Source organism: Ischnura elegans, chromosome 4, assembly GCF_921293095.1.
Source record: "Ischnura elegans chromosome 4, ioIscEleg1.1, whole genome shotgun sequence".
In the NCBI taxonomy this organism is placed as follows: Eukaryota; Metazoa; Arthropoda; class Insecta; order Odonata; family Coenagrionidae; genus Ischnura; species Ischnura elegans.
Genome location: NC_060249.1, coordinates 17,047,721 through 17,063,949, shown reverse-complemented (window position 1 = coordinate 17,063,949; position 16,229 = coordinate 17,047,721). Strand labels below are relative to the sequence as shown.

General features: G+C 36.6%; 1 protein-coding gene across 1 annotated transcript in view; it reads right to left on the bottom strand.

The window, feature by feature from the left end:
• Positions 1-16,229, bottom strand: part of LOC124157230 — a 126,797-nt gene that overhangs the window by 18,413 nt on the left and 92,155 nt on the right. Inside the window, 2 exon segments of the mRNA XM_046531791.1 lie at positions 5,815-6,003; positions 7,511-7,694. Coding sequence (XP_046387747.1) covers positions 5,815-6,003; positions 7,511-7,694 — 373 coding nt within the window.

The following is a 16,229-nucleotide window of genomic DNA, read 5'->3' as shown; positions in this document are numbered from 1 at the left end:
TTAAATTATGATAATACCAGCAGAAAGGTACCAATGGCGGGATAAATGATGAATAGGAAGTTAAGGCTGATGATGTAATAACAGATATGATATTTATAAAACCTGTATGATAGATAACAGAATAGTAGACAGAATAGCAGATAGAAACAAAACAGTAGATAGAATAACAGATGATATTTATAAACCCTGTATGATTGCCATCTAGGAGAAATACTTTTATATTTGATTTTAACGGGAACATAGACTCTATCCTCGTCCAAACCTGACAGGATGGGAAACCGATTTTGGCTCAAAAGGGAACTAATCCTCCCCCCCGTTAAGGTACGGGGGGAAATAGTTCCCTTCTGTTTCTAAGAAAAACTTTAAGAAAGCGAAGAAATGAAAAAAGAATCCAAAACAGTAACTCCACGGTAGCAAATATGCAGCTTACATAAATATTAAGCATAGAAGAGACGGTATGCGCTATTCGTGTTTAGAAAATTCGAATTTTTCTTAGCTTTTGTTTGTTGCAACAATCTATTTTCATATAGAGTGAAAACTATTATTAAGTTGAGTATATTAGGGATTCGAGATGGTTCGCCCGTGAATTTAAGAATTAGAGCATGGATATATATTTTCAAAGAATTAAATTCACGCAACCTTTTGTGCTGAAATTGCTAACTTCCTGAAGCTAACTTATCACGAAGATATGACCGTAAGAAAAACACATGCGAAGCAAAGAGGTTTTGGGTTTGTGGGTTCCCAACGGCTTCGCCCTGTAGCCTCCGAACCGTACCTCATCAAACAAAGCGCTGATATGGCTCTTTATTTGAGGGGAAATTGGAAGTAAATGGCCACGAGAATTGGCCGCCGCCCTCCTCAAGGTGATGATATGATTCCCTCGGAATCGTCCAGAATGGGAGATATCAACGTCCCGTGGATGAAGTCAAGAAAGAAAGAAAAATGAAAGAGGGAGAGTTGGAGAAAGAAGCGCGTGTGAAATGGAGCGGAGCAATGGAACGGCTCCAAAGAATGGAGGAAGGCTCTTAGCGGTATGGAAGAAGTGCGGCTCTTTTGAAGGGAATGAGGGAGGCGAGACGGTGCCGTGGGATGAGGAGAGAGCAAGGAATGGATGCAAGGAGAGGGAGGGGAGGGCCGGAAGTGGAAATGGAAGCGATCGGAAGTGGAAGGAAGTCTGGAAGAGACACTCCGCAGGGGATTGATGGGGTGGGGAAGTATGGGGTGGAGACGTGGGGAAATACAAGGGCGGCATAAGGGTGGTGGGGAGGTCAATACTCCGTGAAGAGCGGCCCATTACTGCATCAAGATGGATACGAGAGAATATCTACGATGAAACACGCATCTGTGCCGTGAGATCGCTTTCATGTAGATGCAATAGAATGCCTCGAGTGAAAGGGACTTTCTGGGGACAAAATTGAGATGAACTACACCAAGGTTTCGTAAAACAAAAAGTGAGTGGGTGAACGGATGAAAGGAAGGAGAAATAAAATAGGTTTCACGATAAGCGGCCATAAAATAAATATGGCGGCTTCTAGTTGATCAAAATTGAGACGCGAATAAAAAAGAATATGGTGTTGCACAATTTACGATAACTATGTCATATGAGTGGGTTGGAAGCCAAGGGGTGCGAGTGATTTCTTTTTTATATTCACAGTTACGTATTGAAATAAGGTATAGAAAACAAGCGAGATCAATTAAATATTTCGTACTTAGTGCATTTGATTTTCCACTCGATGTCACCACAGGCCTGAGACTCACTCGTATACCTTGGCAACAAATTTTTGGGTATTTCTTCTAAAAATTAACTTTACCTGCCTCTGTTTAGAAAGAAATCTTTTTTACCCCTTGGCTACTCACCATCTCAAATATATCGATGGCTTAGTTCTAAAAACACGTATCCCAAAAATAGCAAATTTTCAGGAGAGCAAAAAAACTAATTCTTTTTAATTGTATATAATCTTGATTGAAATTAAAAACCAAAAATACATGAAACTGAAAAAGAAGTACATATACATTTGCAAACAAATAGTTGTTTTTTGCTTGAATTCTATTTTTTATTAACAGTATTAGCATTATTGACTCAGACCGGCCAAATTTTGAGATACGTGTTGCTAGAACTTAGCCATCGATATGTTTGATTACCTAAGTGTAAAAATTATGAGTATCAAACATGAAGGTGTTACCCAATATACAACATCAAAGAAAGAGAAATTAATAAACGTTTAAAAGAGAGTAGATAATTACTAAGTTGCAGAAGATATGCGAAATACATTTCCGCACGAGAAAATATTTTAAATATATTAATTATATTAATATATGCATGGCGGCTTTTTAAGCCTCAGTGATTATTACCGGAGTCGCGGGACCGAGTACCACCTCTATCGTCCGCCAAGGGGACGCGTATTTGTCACCTCGTATTTATTTCATATCCCACGATTTCTAAAGTCTCAATAAAAACTTATCAACGTATCTTATAACTACTCGTCGTAAAAATGGCAAAATATACAGCATTGTGAATGAGAGCCTTAAATGCGTACTTTTTTCTGTTTCTCAAATTTATCGGATTGAAGCAAAAATATAATTGATATAGCAATTGACTATAACGTTGAAATACTGTTTTCCTTAATTAATGATCATTTGAAAAACATTTGAGTTTACCACAGTTGTGAAATATACCAAAAGCCAATTTCGATGGTAAACTGATGTAAAATTGGGTAAAAAAGATGAGCTCTCCGTAGCGGAATTAGTGAGTGGTTGCTAAACCATTTATTACCTATTGTATTAATTGGTTTCCATGTGATAATCCTGATTCAATAAACTTAGTTAAAACACGTCTTTAGACAAAAGACATTGATATGAAGACCGATTTTTTAAAAATAAAAGTGTTTGACGAACTCAGACGAATTTGTTACTCACGCAGACCCTTTGTTTCCAGAGAATCAATATTGCGAAAGCTAAAGGGTTCTTGGACACATCCTTTACCCTCCACGTCAACCCCTGCGAAAAGGAATTCCCTGCTCGAAGAAAAAAGACCCTTTCACAGTCCTTTTGGCGCACTCAAACGCTTCTTCCCATACTTCTCCTAGCAGTGTCATTCACACGGCTAGCATTCCTCATCCTTCAAGCCTCTCAGTCCCATTGCTCTCCCTTGCAATGAAAACCGCTTCAACTCACAGCCCCTCACTCTAACGCAAAAAGAAAAGTCAACAGCACTAATACTGATGATGACTTTGGTGAGGCGTCATGGAAAGTAATTTCAAAATAGTTTCCGCGACCAACCACTGGGATTTTATCATGTCAGCGATGCTGCCTTCGTGGTGATTTTATTGCAGGAAGACGGGCGTGGCTTAATCTAGAATTTATTTAAAAAAGATTTGGCATTCAATTGATTTGCAGAAACTAAGGCTACAACTGCTTGAAGATCGGGAGAAATCTTCTGTTATTCATAATTTATACTATAACCATTCTAATTGTATCTTCTATTATTCATGTACAGAGCATTGATTTAATATATAATAAATCAAAATATTACTATAGATAATATTCACCTATCTCCTATCTCATGAATATGTAAAGCTGATTTGGAATACGAGCGGATATACCTTGGAATACATAAACCTTACATAAATCTTAGAATCTCTGCAATGCAGCCGTGAAAATGGGTAGCGAGTCCGTACCTGAATCGTTGGCGCTTTTACAAAATCTTACCCGCACGGAATCCCGAGAAAAGTTTATGCATTCTGTTCGCCGGGAAAGTGCAAAATCTTACATAATTTCTTTCTAGTTATATTTGTGCTAACGCTGTGACATATCATGCACTATACCAATACAGTACAGTAGCCGAACTTGTTAAAATCAGTAAACTTAAAGCAGAATTTGCTTAAAAAAATATAATTTCAAAAATTAAAAACGCGACGTAACTGTTCATAAAATTACTAAAAATATAATTTTGAATGAGAACTTTAATGATCCTGGTAGAAATGCTCTCGGATGATGGGGGTTTTAAACCCCCAAATGCGCCCCTTTCGAAACCATTCGATATTTTGCGTTGATAATAACCCACAAATTCCACAAAAATAGTATTTGATTGCATTGGCCATAGTGTTATTCGAGCAAAATACGATATATATTAAAACTAAGCTGCGTTTTCGCGCAGATAATGATCTTATAGTTTGAAGACCTAGAAATGTGTGACAAATTTGGCCCCCAGTGATAAGTAAAAACTTACATCCAAAGTGATTGACTCAAAGACATGCTATTTCACAGCAAGTAAATTCCGGCATCCGACCTTCCTCGAGACCCAGGAAAATCCTCTTACATTCATCATCGGGGAAAGCTTGTCCACGTGGACGAGAGGCGAAGGGACACATGTCAATAGATTAGAGGGAAGACGGAGAGACGTGTTTTAGAGCAAGGAAAGGTTTTCGCAAGGCCCTTACGCTCTCCTAATTCCTGGAAGATCTTGCGTAACCCATTTCTCTCACACTGCCCTTTTCTTAATCCCAAACCCTTCACCCTCCCTGGCATCTCTCCAATCCAGAAATTGGGCTTAGGCCGAACACTCTTGGCTCTTTCATTTGCTTTACAGGCGGGTGTATACAATCCAAAATTACTGTACACGTACATTTTAATGGGTCCTAAAATAAATTAATGCATGAACTGAAAATAACATCTATTTGAATTAAAAACAAAATAAATTTAGTATTTTGTATGCTTTAAGTTATGACTAAAAATGTTGTTTTTTGTTGTTACAACTTTTCCTCATCATTGAAAATTGTGGACTTTTGGTGGTTATTATTAATGAATCAAATTTATTGTTGATAAAAATAAAATCTAGATGTTATCAATAACTCATGTCTCTAGTACGAAAATTAAACATTTATTAGTAGAAAATTATTGATTAGTCTAATTACTCATCACCTATTCAATCCATTCAATTCTTATCATATCCTTGATGTTGCCATTGAAATCGAAAAAAAAAAGATCAAAAACATCCTGAAATTGAAAGATACCCATTAATGGAAAAAGAAGGTAACGAGTAGTGATTTCAAGATGATATAAACCTGTTAAATATATAATTTTTGCAACTCAACTTGATATTCAAGCACCAGTTGGATAACAAATAAGTTTTATTCCTCATTTTGGAAAAGGGAAAAACATGAGATCCTCCAATATATGTCAATGAAATTTTTTTATACATAACTGACCACACCATTCATTCCATTCCTTTCTTTGACAATCGACAGATTTACTTAGCTCCCTTTTAGAGCAAATGGAATGGGCCATTATGAGCGACCACTTCATAAATTTTATGCCAGAGCAAAGACTAGTAATTAGACGTAAGAAACCGCTATGAGGGAATGACGAGTCCTCCGCATCAAGTGTTTTTGTGAGATTACGCAAATGTCTCTCGACGTTCAAAAAATTTAGGATTTTCGAATGCAATTCCAGGAAAAAAATCAGAAAGTCAACTTTTGTGGACGCTAAGTGGGTACGCTTAGAGGACCAAATGTTGAAATGTGCATCAAAATAGTATACCACTTTTCCCTCGGACCATAATCCATAACCTATGTCTCAAGAAGTCTACTATTGTTCTCCACTTGTTCAGGTTTTTCATGGCCGACGTTTCAGTGGTAGACTCGCCTATCATCATCAGTTACATGAGTTACCTGCCCCGATTGCTGGTCGAGCATCGAAACGTCGCTCATGGAAAACCTGGCCCGGGGTAGAACCCGAGAAAAATTCATGCAACTAGTTCGTCGGGAAAGCCTAGGATCCTATTAACTTGATATAAAATAGTTGGGGTCCACTTACTTGAAAAGCAGAGTGGCCGACATTCGGTCAGCGAACATGACGGCGGGGGGCGCGAACCTCTCGTTCTCCCCGCAGAGCCGTAAGCTCCGTCCGCCACCGACCCTCGGGACTCCCCCGCCACTCTTGCCCTTGTTCTTCTTGCCGGAGGCCTCAGGTCCCTCGCTGAGTTCAAGGTAACCCGAATTGCAACTGAAAGCAAATGCAGTGTGGTCGATATATTCAGCTGCACATTACTTGGAGACTCGTGGGATCAGTTAATAATGACGTCATGACCACTCGGAGGGAGCACGCCGGATGTAAAGGGACGCAGCGTGACTCTCACTTGTTCCATTACATTCACTCTGACAGAAAATATTAATAACTAAATTTTTCGAATTCAGTGCGTGCGACTAAGATTTAAATGAAGAAATGAATACCACTTCGTACTTTTCGTGTCAGGGAAGGTCGCCCATTTGCCGACATCGATGACTAAGTTTTATTCCATATTATGCATTTCGATTGGAATTTTATATACATTAATATTACATTATTAACTTACATAGAAAGAAGATCACCACGACTTTGACATAATACAAATATATCTGTGAGTATTTTATATAATGACTCTATCCATTTCTAATATTAGCAATTGCTGAGTAGGGGAATAATAAAGTATCATACCTGGCCTTTTGATGAGGTCTATGGCTTTCTACTGCGCGGCCACCTGAATCACTCTTCTTGTAACTTTGAAGAGCAAACGTGGAGCACTTGAAGTTGATTTAGACATCATTATCAACGAATCATGGAATAAATGTTTTGTTCAGCCATTTTTCCGTGGCTAAAATTCAGACTTAAAAGTCATTGTCCGTAGGCTGTTCACTAAACCACTCTAAGTACAAGTTTATATTTTAAATGCTGAGCATTATGAAAGTGTCGACTCTGTCCGTGATAATTATCTCCACTTTCCTTCCATTAAGAACTTAAAGGAGATAGAGGAATATATAAATCATAATCATGGCCTTGGATGACGAAGGGAGTCAAGGAAAGGGAAAGATGGATTTTTCTACTGCACGGACCATTAATTTCCGTTACCATAAAAAGCTATTAGATGGGTCGATAATGATAATAAGTCCCACAGTATGGTTGAGTGAGTGAAATCGATTGAGTGATTAAGTGGCTTATATAAAGCAGAAGATAAATACAAAGCTACCTGGCAATTCATCATTGAGAATAATGATAAACAAACAATAATCCATCATTAAAAATATTTTGGGAGAATACTGACGTACTAGGGTACATGCCCATTAAAAAGATAATTATTCCTTATAGTGAGATTAAGTCCATAGAGATTCTACTCTATTCTCTACAAATTGTTTGGGATGGTATGTTTCAGCTAGGTATTTTAATATACGTACGAATTTGAAACAAATATTGCTCCAAAATATAAGTCATATAGTACTTAAGGTAATTGAAGCATAATATAGAGATTTCAAATAATTAGAAGGTGTAATCACTGAATGCAATGAATAAACAAACGGCACTTATATCATGAGAAAAGAGTACGCAAAGATGAGTCCTATGACTGCGAGCAATGATTTACAGCAATGGAAGTTTAAGAGTGCTACGGAGATTTATAGTTGTCATCTAATGGTATGGGAAAAATATTACACAAAAATAAAATAGTGGAAGTCGATATGTAGGTATTTGTATGCAGTACCTGGTTCCGTTGAAGTGTCCTACACTCACGAGGCGGTACACCTGTATCTCGATGCGCTGGTTTCGATCGGCCAGGAGTAAATACCAACAGGATCCGGGGCCGACGAGGGAAGGGGACTTGATCTGACCGAATGTCTTGCCGGAGCGGGACCTGAGAACTCTCGAGTCCAGGGTGACATTGCACACTGAAAGCAAAGGAAGCAGAAGGAAAAAAATTATACAAATTTCACCACTGCTGCACATAGTAATCGATAAATGACAAATACCTAAATGAATGTTATCGATTAATCAAGTTTGAGCTCAGTCGACTTCTAAATGTTAACACGTTGAGTGTAAAGGTAAATCTTGCGGGAGGGTAAAGTTATGCTGCTACAGACTTAAAGAATATAGTCACAACGGCTCCGAGTTAGCTTTGCATGGCTTAACTGATTACGTAACTGCTTCAGAATATGTTTTTTATATAAATTCTCTTTACAATCATACATGGTGAGCTAAGTAACGCAAAATTTCAATAGATGTTATAATCTTTTGGAGGATGATTAGATTGATTTGAAATATCCTTGGTACATGAATAACTCGTCGCTGACTGAAATCTTTTTGATTGATTAATTAGTTCCTAAATTAAGTAATTCATGTTCCTAAATGATGTAATTCCTTAATCCGTAGGCTCAATATCTCAGGCGATTGTCATTCGAGCTGTTTCCTTTTATTGTACGTAAGTACATAATTGCCATATGACCACGAGTACCTTTCCGAAGATATTTCTTTCGCTTATTTAAATGGAAATTTTTCACGCTTTAAACCATTTATACAACGTTTTTTATGCTATTAAAGTAGAAATATAACCAAGGAAAGAAAAAGAAAAAAAAAGAAAAAGAAAAGGTACTATAACTATTACTGAACTATTACCCCCCTACAAAAAGCTTAAACTCAAATCCTAAGACGAATCATCTTAACTGTATTTTTAATTCAATGGCATTTAATTCAATAAAAACAGCAAGTTAAACATTTTCAGCCTAACCTAGATAAGCTTTTTCGTTAAGAAAAAAATAATAAAAAATGGTAGTGAAGTGCTTATTTAAATTTTATCTAGGAATAGTATCAGAAATTATTAGGTCCTTTTTTATGGAAAGGAATTGTAGGTGAAAAACATGAATAAGTTTTATATGCCTTAAGGTTTTGACCAAAAAGCTGTGAGTTATCGTAATCTAGATTCCTCACACGCCAGTTTAATGTAAACTTCGCTTTGTTTTCTTGTGTTGGAATCACATGGATTAAATTAGTTAGAGCACTCGCAAGGATTAAGACTTGCGAAGCACTACTTCACCGCCAGATCGTGAAGCTTGTGGGCACTTTGTTTTTACAGCAAATACGGTCCTGGAGCACATGCGGCACTAAAGTGAAGGCACGGAAGAGGAGAGGATGCATTATGAGTCGAGGCGGTTGCGGAACGGAGGGTTCTGCATTTAACAATCGCCACGCGAGTCCCTCTTGCGGCAAAATAAAAAAATAATAATACACCAAAGGGTTTCCCAGAGCACCTGACTTGCCGAGGTCATCTTTCTTACCCTCAAGTTACGACAGGGACGCCTTACCGCGCTACCGTTGGCCACCCAACCAATTGCCGTTTTCACTCTGTTTTGTGCCCTAGCTTGAAGGCGCACTTGCGACAACCGTGGTGTCCATGAAATGTTAAATGTCCGATTGGGAAAGCTGAGAGACAGGAGAGTTATCGTGCATGTACAGCACTCCTACCGTTGCGAAAGCATATGGGTCTCTTTGGGAAACGGCTAACGTATCTTGTACATTTTTGAGAGGAGTGATCAAATTCTAACGATTTAAGAAGAGGAGCGGTAAGGGTCAGATTAGTAAATATTTGATGAGGACAGGCTGACGTTACACTACTGCAGAGGCTTAGCTAGACCAAGAGGTTTTAGTAGAAGTGTTTTCAAGAGCACTTTAAGCATAATGTAAAAGCGACATCTTACGGTAAAACCCTACTTAAAGCATTTTTACGAGATTTTGGCCATCTTTTCCTCGATCAACCAAAAATTAACCTGTTAGTCTTATATTTTTTGCACTCACAGCTGCGGACTATTGTTTATTTGATGAATAAAACTTGAAAGTCTTGAATGATGGGCAATAGGCAGCAAAAGATTTCTCATTACAGGTCCCTCTATTTAATTATTAGGACTTTCTCAAAGCTGTGATCCTGTGCCATTATTCCAAGCCCACAAACTTATGGAGGCTCTTGTTAAGAGCAGATGATTGGGGAAGGACAGAAAATGATTATTTAGTTTATAAAAGACAAAATAAATATATGGACACCCTCGCGTCACTCAAAGGGAAATTTATCTTCATCGATGAAGCATTTATTGAGTATTATTGATCTTGTATGGCAATAAAAGAATGCTTTGTAGCTATGGTATCAAATATACACGGTTAAAAAGATACTGGCTTTGTAAAGAAGAAGTTGGTATACCCACTAACCTTAAGGCGAATAAAAAGACAAAGTCAAAGAAGTTTGGGTGCTTATGAAGCTAACATCAATAACTGCTAGGTATATATTACTGTGGTATCTTTTCCTATCTGTAGTACAGTTCCTCACTCGGGATAACTGAGTGATGTTTCAAAAGCAAAAAAATTAGAGTCGTCAATTGGATTTTAACGTGGAAAATATTCAAAAATGACTATAATAGAGAACCTATCATCTCTATTGTCTCTGGCTCAACTTTGTGGAAGTTCATTTTGAGCAAATTAAAAGAAAAAAGTTTTTACTTTTACACCAATATATTTTCACGGTACCTGAAGGTACTTATAGGTACCTGAAGATGACGCCGCTGCGTTGTAAGTAGAAGTACCGTGAAAATAAATCGGTGAAAGACAACCTATAATTAAAACCGTTTTGATTGAATCCTCAAAATTCAACAAACTTCCTTGAGAACGGCACGAGGTATTAGCAAACTCAATACAAAAGAAAAATATAATAAATACATATATATGTATAGCTCCAACTATTCTGGATATGCCTTGAATTCTCTAAGTCTGCCATCGTTCTCACAGGCGGTGAAAAATGTAAATAAGTCAGAAATGCAAATTTAGATAATTTCATCGGCCAAATTGTGCTCATTATTAGTTACGGATGGAAATTTTGTGTTGTGATCAAGCTAAGAAGGAAGTATTACTTAGAAAAAAACTTGGCAAACAATCTATAAATTAAGTCATTTATATTGAAAACTGGGCGGTTCAATGGCTTATTAGGATTCCATTGCCCAAATTTAAAATCACCTCGGAGGACTCGATATATAAACTTTCAATACCAAAGTACTTTATGGCATTAATTTTTCTCTCATGAGGTGAATAAGGTTTTTTTTGTTGGAAAATGTTTTCATTCGGTGGGAAAGTCGTTGGAACTAGGCTTCAAAGTATATGATTCAAATATTGCGCCTAGCAAAGCGAGCATATTCATAGCTAGAAAGCACGCTAAGTTTCCACTGGCGTTGGCTTGACTTGTGAGACATTTTAAAATGCAAAAGTTAAGTTTGAAATTCAAATAATACCAATTAACTTAAATTACCAAAATCGCATTTTATTTGCAATTGTGGCTAGAGATATTAACTCTTGATGTAGCTAAATGAGAAGTATAATATAGAAAAAAACGATATCGAAAAAGAACGATATCGAAAAAGAACGATATATACATAAAATTATATTTTAATTAAATAATGTGTTGTTTTTAATCATTTCAGAGGATTCAATATTTAAAACTTCAATATCAAAGTACTTAAAAACATTAATTTTCCTCTCATGAAATAAATAACGGAGGATTTTTGGTGGATATATATTTCGGTGAAAATTTTTTAATTCGGTGGGAAAGTCGTTAGGAACAGGCTTCAAAGTATCCAAATATTTTTCGAAGCAAAGCTGTATGAGAGAGCACCCCAAGTTTCCACGAGCCTTGCGCTTCACTTGATTGTTGCCTGCTTCTATGAAATCCTCTCACCCGCCCACCTAGAGGAGAGACGTGGAGACCTCAACTCTTTCCCTTCACAGCACTATTTCCCTCTCGGAACTCGCTCATTCCCACGACGGCCTAGAAACGCCCCTAAACCTCGGTTCCAAATTCTCCCATCGCACCTTTCCCAGGGAGATCCCTATTCCCACACCTTTAGGCAGACGACCCAGCACTCACTCGGAATTCTTGATGCGAAGAATGGGGATGAGTCTAGGTGAGGGTGAATTGATGCGCGGGAAGAGAAAAGGGCTGCGGTTCGGATGAGGGAAAGCGGGGAGGGCTTCGCTTCTTCTTCTCTCGCAAATTTATTCACCGGCAATCACCAAGACTCAATCTTGCAGGAGAGAGAAAACAGATTTTAGGGGAGAAACGAGAAGATGAACGGATTTGGAATCGCAAAGATCAAAACTGGTGACAAGGCCAGACAAGTATCCTCAAGATAATTTCAGTCATCAAACGAACACACCAGGAGGATCCGTAGTTGAATTTAACTGGGGCTGTTGACTGGGGCGCAGAGTCTATCCACATTTTATTTCAATATGGTTATATGAATTACGTTCAACTATTTAATTAGGAGTAACTAAAATATCATAAATTTTCCAATTCATATTTCAGGGATTTTAGATATAATTACCACACAGTAAAGAAAATTTTAAATACTCAGTAGTGATGATTTTCACTCAATTTTTTTCGCGAAACGAATCGCAATTGAACCAAAGAAACTGAAAATTTTGAAAACGTAAATCACTAAAGCACTATTTCTACCGGAATATTGAGCCAAAACGAGAAAGATAGTGAAAAACTAAGCCCACTACCAACTAGTTATCATGCTCTCCCTAAAAATTCACATTGGTACTAAAGTTAAACAGGAATATTGCTTGTCATCTCAAAGGTTTTTGAGAATTTATCAAAATCAATATTATCATTAATTAGTATATATTAAGCAGGAATGTAATTTTATTTAAGTAAATATGTATTTTCCAAATTTCCATTCCAAAGCATCAATTTGACACTCAACATTATTTCTGAGAAGAGCAGTCAGAAATTCATGGTTAAAATTTTTTTTATTCAAAGGGTTCCATTTAGAGGGCTTAATATTTTTTCTTTTAACCTCTGCCGCGATATAAAAGGATAACAATTACACTAAATCACCTATTTCATTTTATTTGGAGTAAAAGCTTCCTATAGATGAAAAAAGCGCAATTAAAAGATTTGGGTCTATAATTAAATTTGCCGTCTATCATTAAACAGGCAACATAAATGATGCGCTAAAAAATAAAAAACTGGGTTCCTGAATGATTATTTTGCAGACACTGAGTAATTTTTGGAAGCATGGTTGATGATTGTATTTTTCAAGGATATGTCACTTTAGGTTAAAACATTTAGAAATATATCTAATGGGGAAAAATAAAAAGGGAAATTGATAAAAATAATAATAACAATAATAATGCATGAGCTATGAAATATTTAGTTTGAAATTCAAATTATTTTATAAGAATTAAACAGTGTATACGTTAACAATCATCTATGAACTCCAAGAATTTCGGTAAATAAATAGGAAAAATCGTATTCTGACGTTTTGGCAATGATTCAAAATTAGAAGTTTTTGAATAGGCATTGCATTTCCTGTAGGAAATGAAACAGGTTTTGTTTAGAACGAGACTGTAAAGTGGTAGTGACAGCGTCATAAAGTGAGCTATTAGGAAGAAGTAGCGATAAAATTTATTACTACTCAGGCCATTCGGCGGGCTTAAAGCAACCGATCTCTTTTACTGCCATGGAATAATTAGATTTATAGTAGCAACTGCATTAGGCACACGCCGTGACCAGCATTGGGCATATTTTACTCTTCATATATAGTCCTCATCGGCTATTTTCGGCCAAAATATTGACTTTTAAAGTCATATCATATATCATCCATAAGTTTCACATAATTATTCGGTAATTTATAAGTATCTGTGATTGAACGTTTAAGTTTGTAAATTTTTTCAATTAGTCTTAATATATTTTGGTTTTATTATTATTTCTTGAAAACCTTTAAAGCGCGGAAAACGAATGAAAATATCTTACAATGGATCATATATATTTAAATATTTTATTTTTTTTCAAATTCTTTCATGAAGAGTTCGTCTTTTTAACAGAAATAATAAATATATAAAGCATTTTGTTTCATGCTGTTTACTACCCTATGATTTTCCTATGGAGGGAAAGTTTTATTACTTTATTTATTTAAAAAAATATTTTTCTTCGACCCTTCATTTGGACGCCTATGACAAATTTAGCTCCTGCATCGAATGGTAAATTGAATTTTTATCTTTGCATTTGCTTACATTCTTCCATGAAGTAATGCTATGAAGCACACTTCTCTATTAAAGTGTGATATTAAGGTCCAGAAGGAAGGAAATAAAGACGTAATAAATCTCTGGAGGAATGACTGATTCAATATATATTTCTCCTATAAGAAAAAAAAATATTTTATAACGACATTGAGGTGGTATTGAGAGATCTTGCACTATCGTTTGCGAAAAAATATGTTTCTTTTTCACATTTTTATTACAATGAGCTCGTTAGATAACAAATTCCAGAGTACTTTCATCTAAATTTCTTTTAATTTAAATTTTTAAATAAAACAATCTCGTTACTACAGCGTAAAAGTCAGCGTGTAGTGACAAAATGTAGTGGCTTGCGGAAGAGAAAGCTCACAGGCTGCGACGTGACTGGTAATTGCTCATTAGATGAAGGTGTTTCATTTTTAAGGCAATTATATTTTAAATTGAAGTCACGTGAGTGTGAATATTGATCATTAATTAAAAGGTTTCCTTAAAAAGTAACTATGGAATGGTGATATAAAAAATGACACTTGATAACATAATTGCAGAAGTATTGTTTCTCTAACACTTGATATTGATTTTCTCCCCCTTAATTTATAATTTTGACATAAGGAATTTATGATGGATGTCAGCAAAACCTTGCATCGATTAAGTAATCAACCATTCGCGACCAATGCTAAAAAGTCTTACAGAAGAAGAGGGGTAGAACACAGGGGTTAAATGAGGAAGTTTGGATGAATGGAGGAGAGCGAGGGGAAAAATAAAGACCGCGGAAGACAAAGTGAAATCGAATGGCCATTCGGGCCATAAGATGATGGGTGAAAACCCTTAATGGTTTTTTCTCATGACTGCGACGGATGATTTTCCCTTTAGCTTATAGCATGAGGGGAGTAAGCGGACGTGATAACTTGTTTCGTCATTTCTGGGTAACGGCGAAATTTTCAAATTTCTGAAGTTCCAGTAATAAAATGATCATATGGAATATCAATACGTGCCCAAAGTTATAAAATGATTTTAATGTGGAAAACAGGCCTCCGTTGCATAGTAACCTATTTACGTAGAGAAAAAAGTTGCGAGAGCACAGCGACTAAAACATTTCGTTATACTTTATGCACTGTATAGTTACAGAGTATGAAGTATAATTTAAAGGACTATTTACAAGGTAAATAATAAATAAATGTCAACGCGTGCGAGAATGAATTCAAAAACCAGTGTGTAACCACCCAACTGGTGCGAATCCATGAACAGAAAACAGAACCTGTCTGTTTTGTTTCATGCATTCGTAAATGAACCATTCCTGTCCACCAAAATCGGTCATGCATTTAGGCATTGACTCGCACGGGTTATTGTATAATGTAACCTGAGAAAAGTACGTAAGGGTGGTTGATATTCTCAATGCTAAAATTTATAAAATTCAAGGGGTAAAACATAACAACTACGCATTTTTAGGTAAAATATTTCCTTTGAAAAGAGATACCATTCGTAAAAGCATAAAATAGAAATAATTTCTACGGACTGTCCAATATAGTTTGCAGAGAATATTTCTACGGGCATATTATATATTCTAAATATTATCGCACCGCGTGACGGGATGGTCCTCAGGACTGCCCGAGGGATATAGCACTAACGGCCAATCTGTTTCCAGTACCACCCTCCTATACCTGCACGCCTGCGGGTCCAATGAAGACTTCCCTATACCTCCAATACTGTCCACCGACACATATCATCTCACAGCAGGCTCTAAAGAGGACCGCAGGCGTGGATCTCCTATCTCCAGCCGTGCGGCTAACCTAGTGACGTGATTGGCTGGATCGTGGCCGCTCGTTTACAGTGTTTTGCACAGTTTCCATTGATGTGGGTACAATGTTACTAGCAAGTAATATGTTATATTCCTAATAAAAATTATTACATCAACACCGTTATTTTGCAAAAAGGGAGACTTGACTTGACCTTAGTTTTCTTTTACCTGGCTCTGGTGAGGCCACAATCCGGCCCCCTCTTCCCCCGAGCCAGGGCTCTTTTGCATAGGAATTTAAGTTCATTCTTGCAGTACAAAATATGATATCGGTATGCATTATTTTCTTCTTTAAGTACATTTGGTTCAGCTTCGTGGACATTCAATGGTCATTGGATGTCGTTCTGGTCAAGTCTTTCCTTTGCTTCATTCGAGTTCATCTCAGGAAATCCAGTATATACGATATGTATATAAAAAATTAAAAAAATAAATAATTAAATGAAGCAATATTAAATATACATAAAAGTATAGGCAGCATCCTCACCAATCAGTGAAGGACATGAACAAAAAACAGATGCTTAAAAGTTGGAATAAAAACGTAAAAACATTATAACATTCAGGTAATCAGAATGAAAATTTA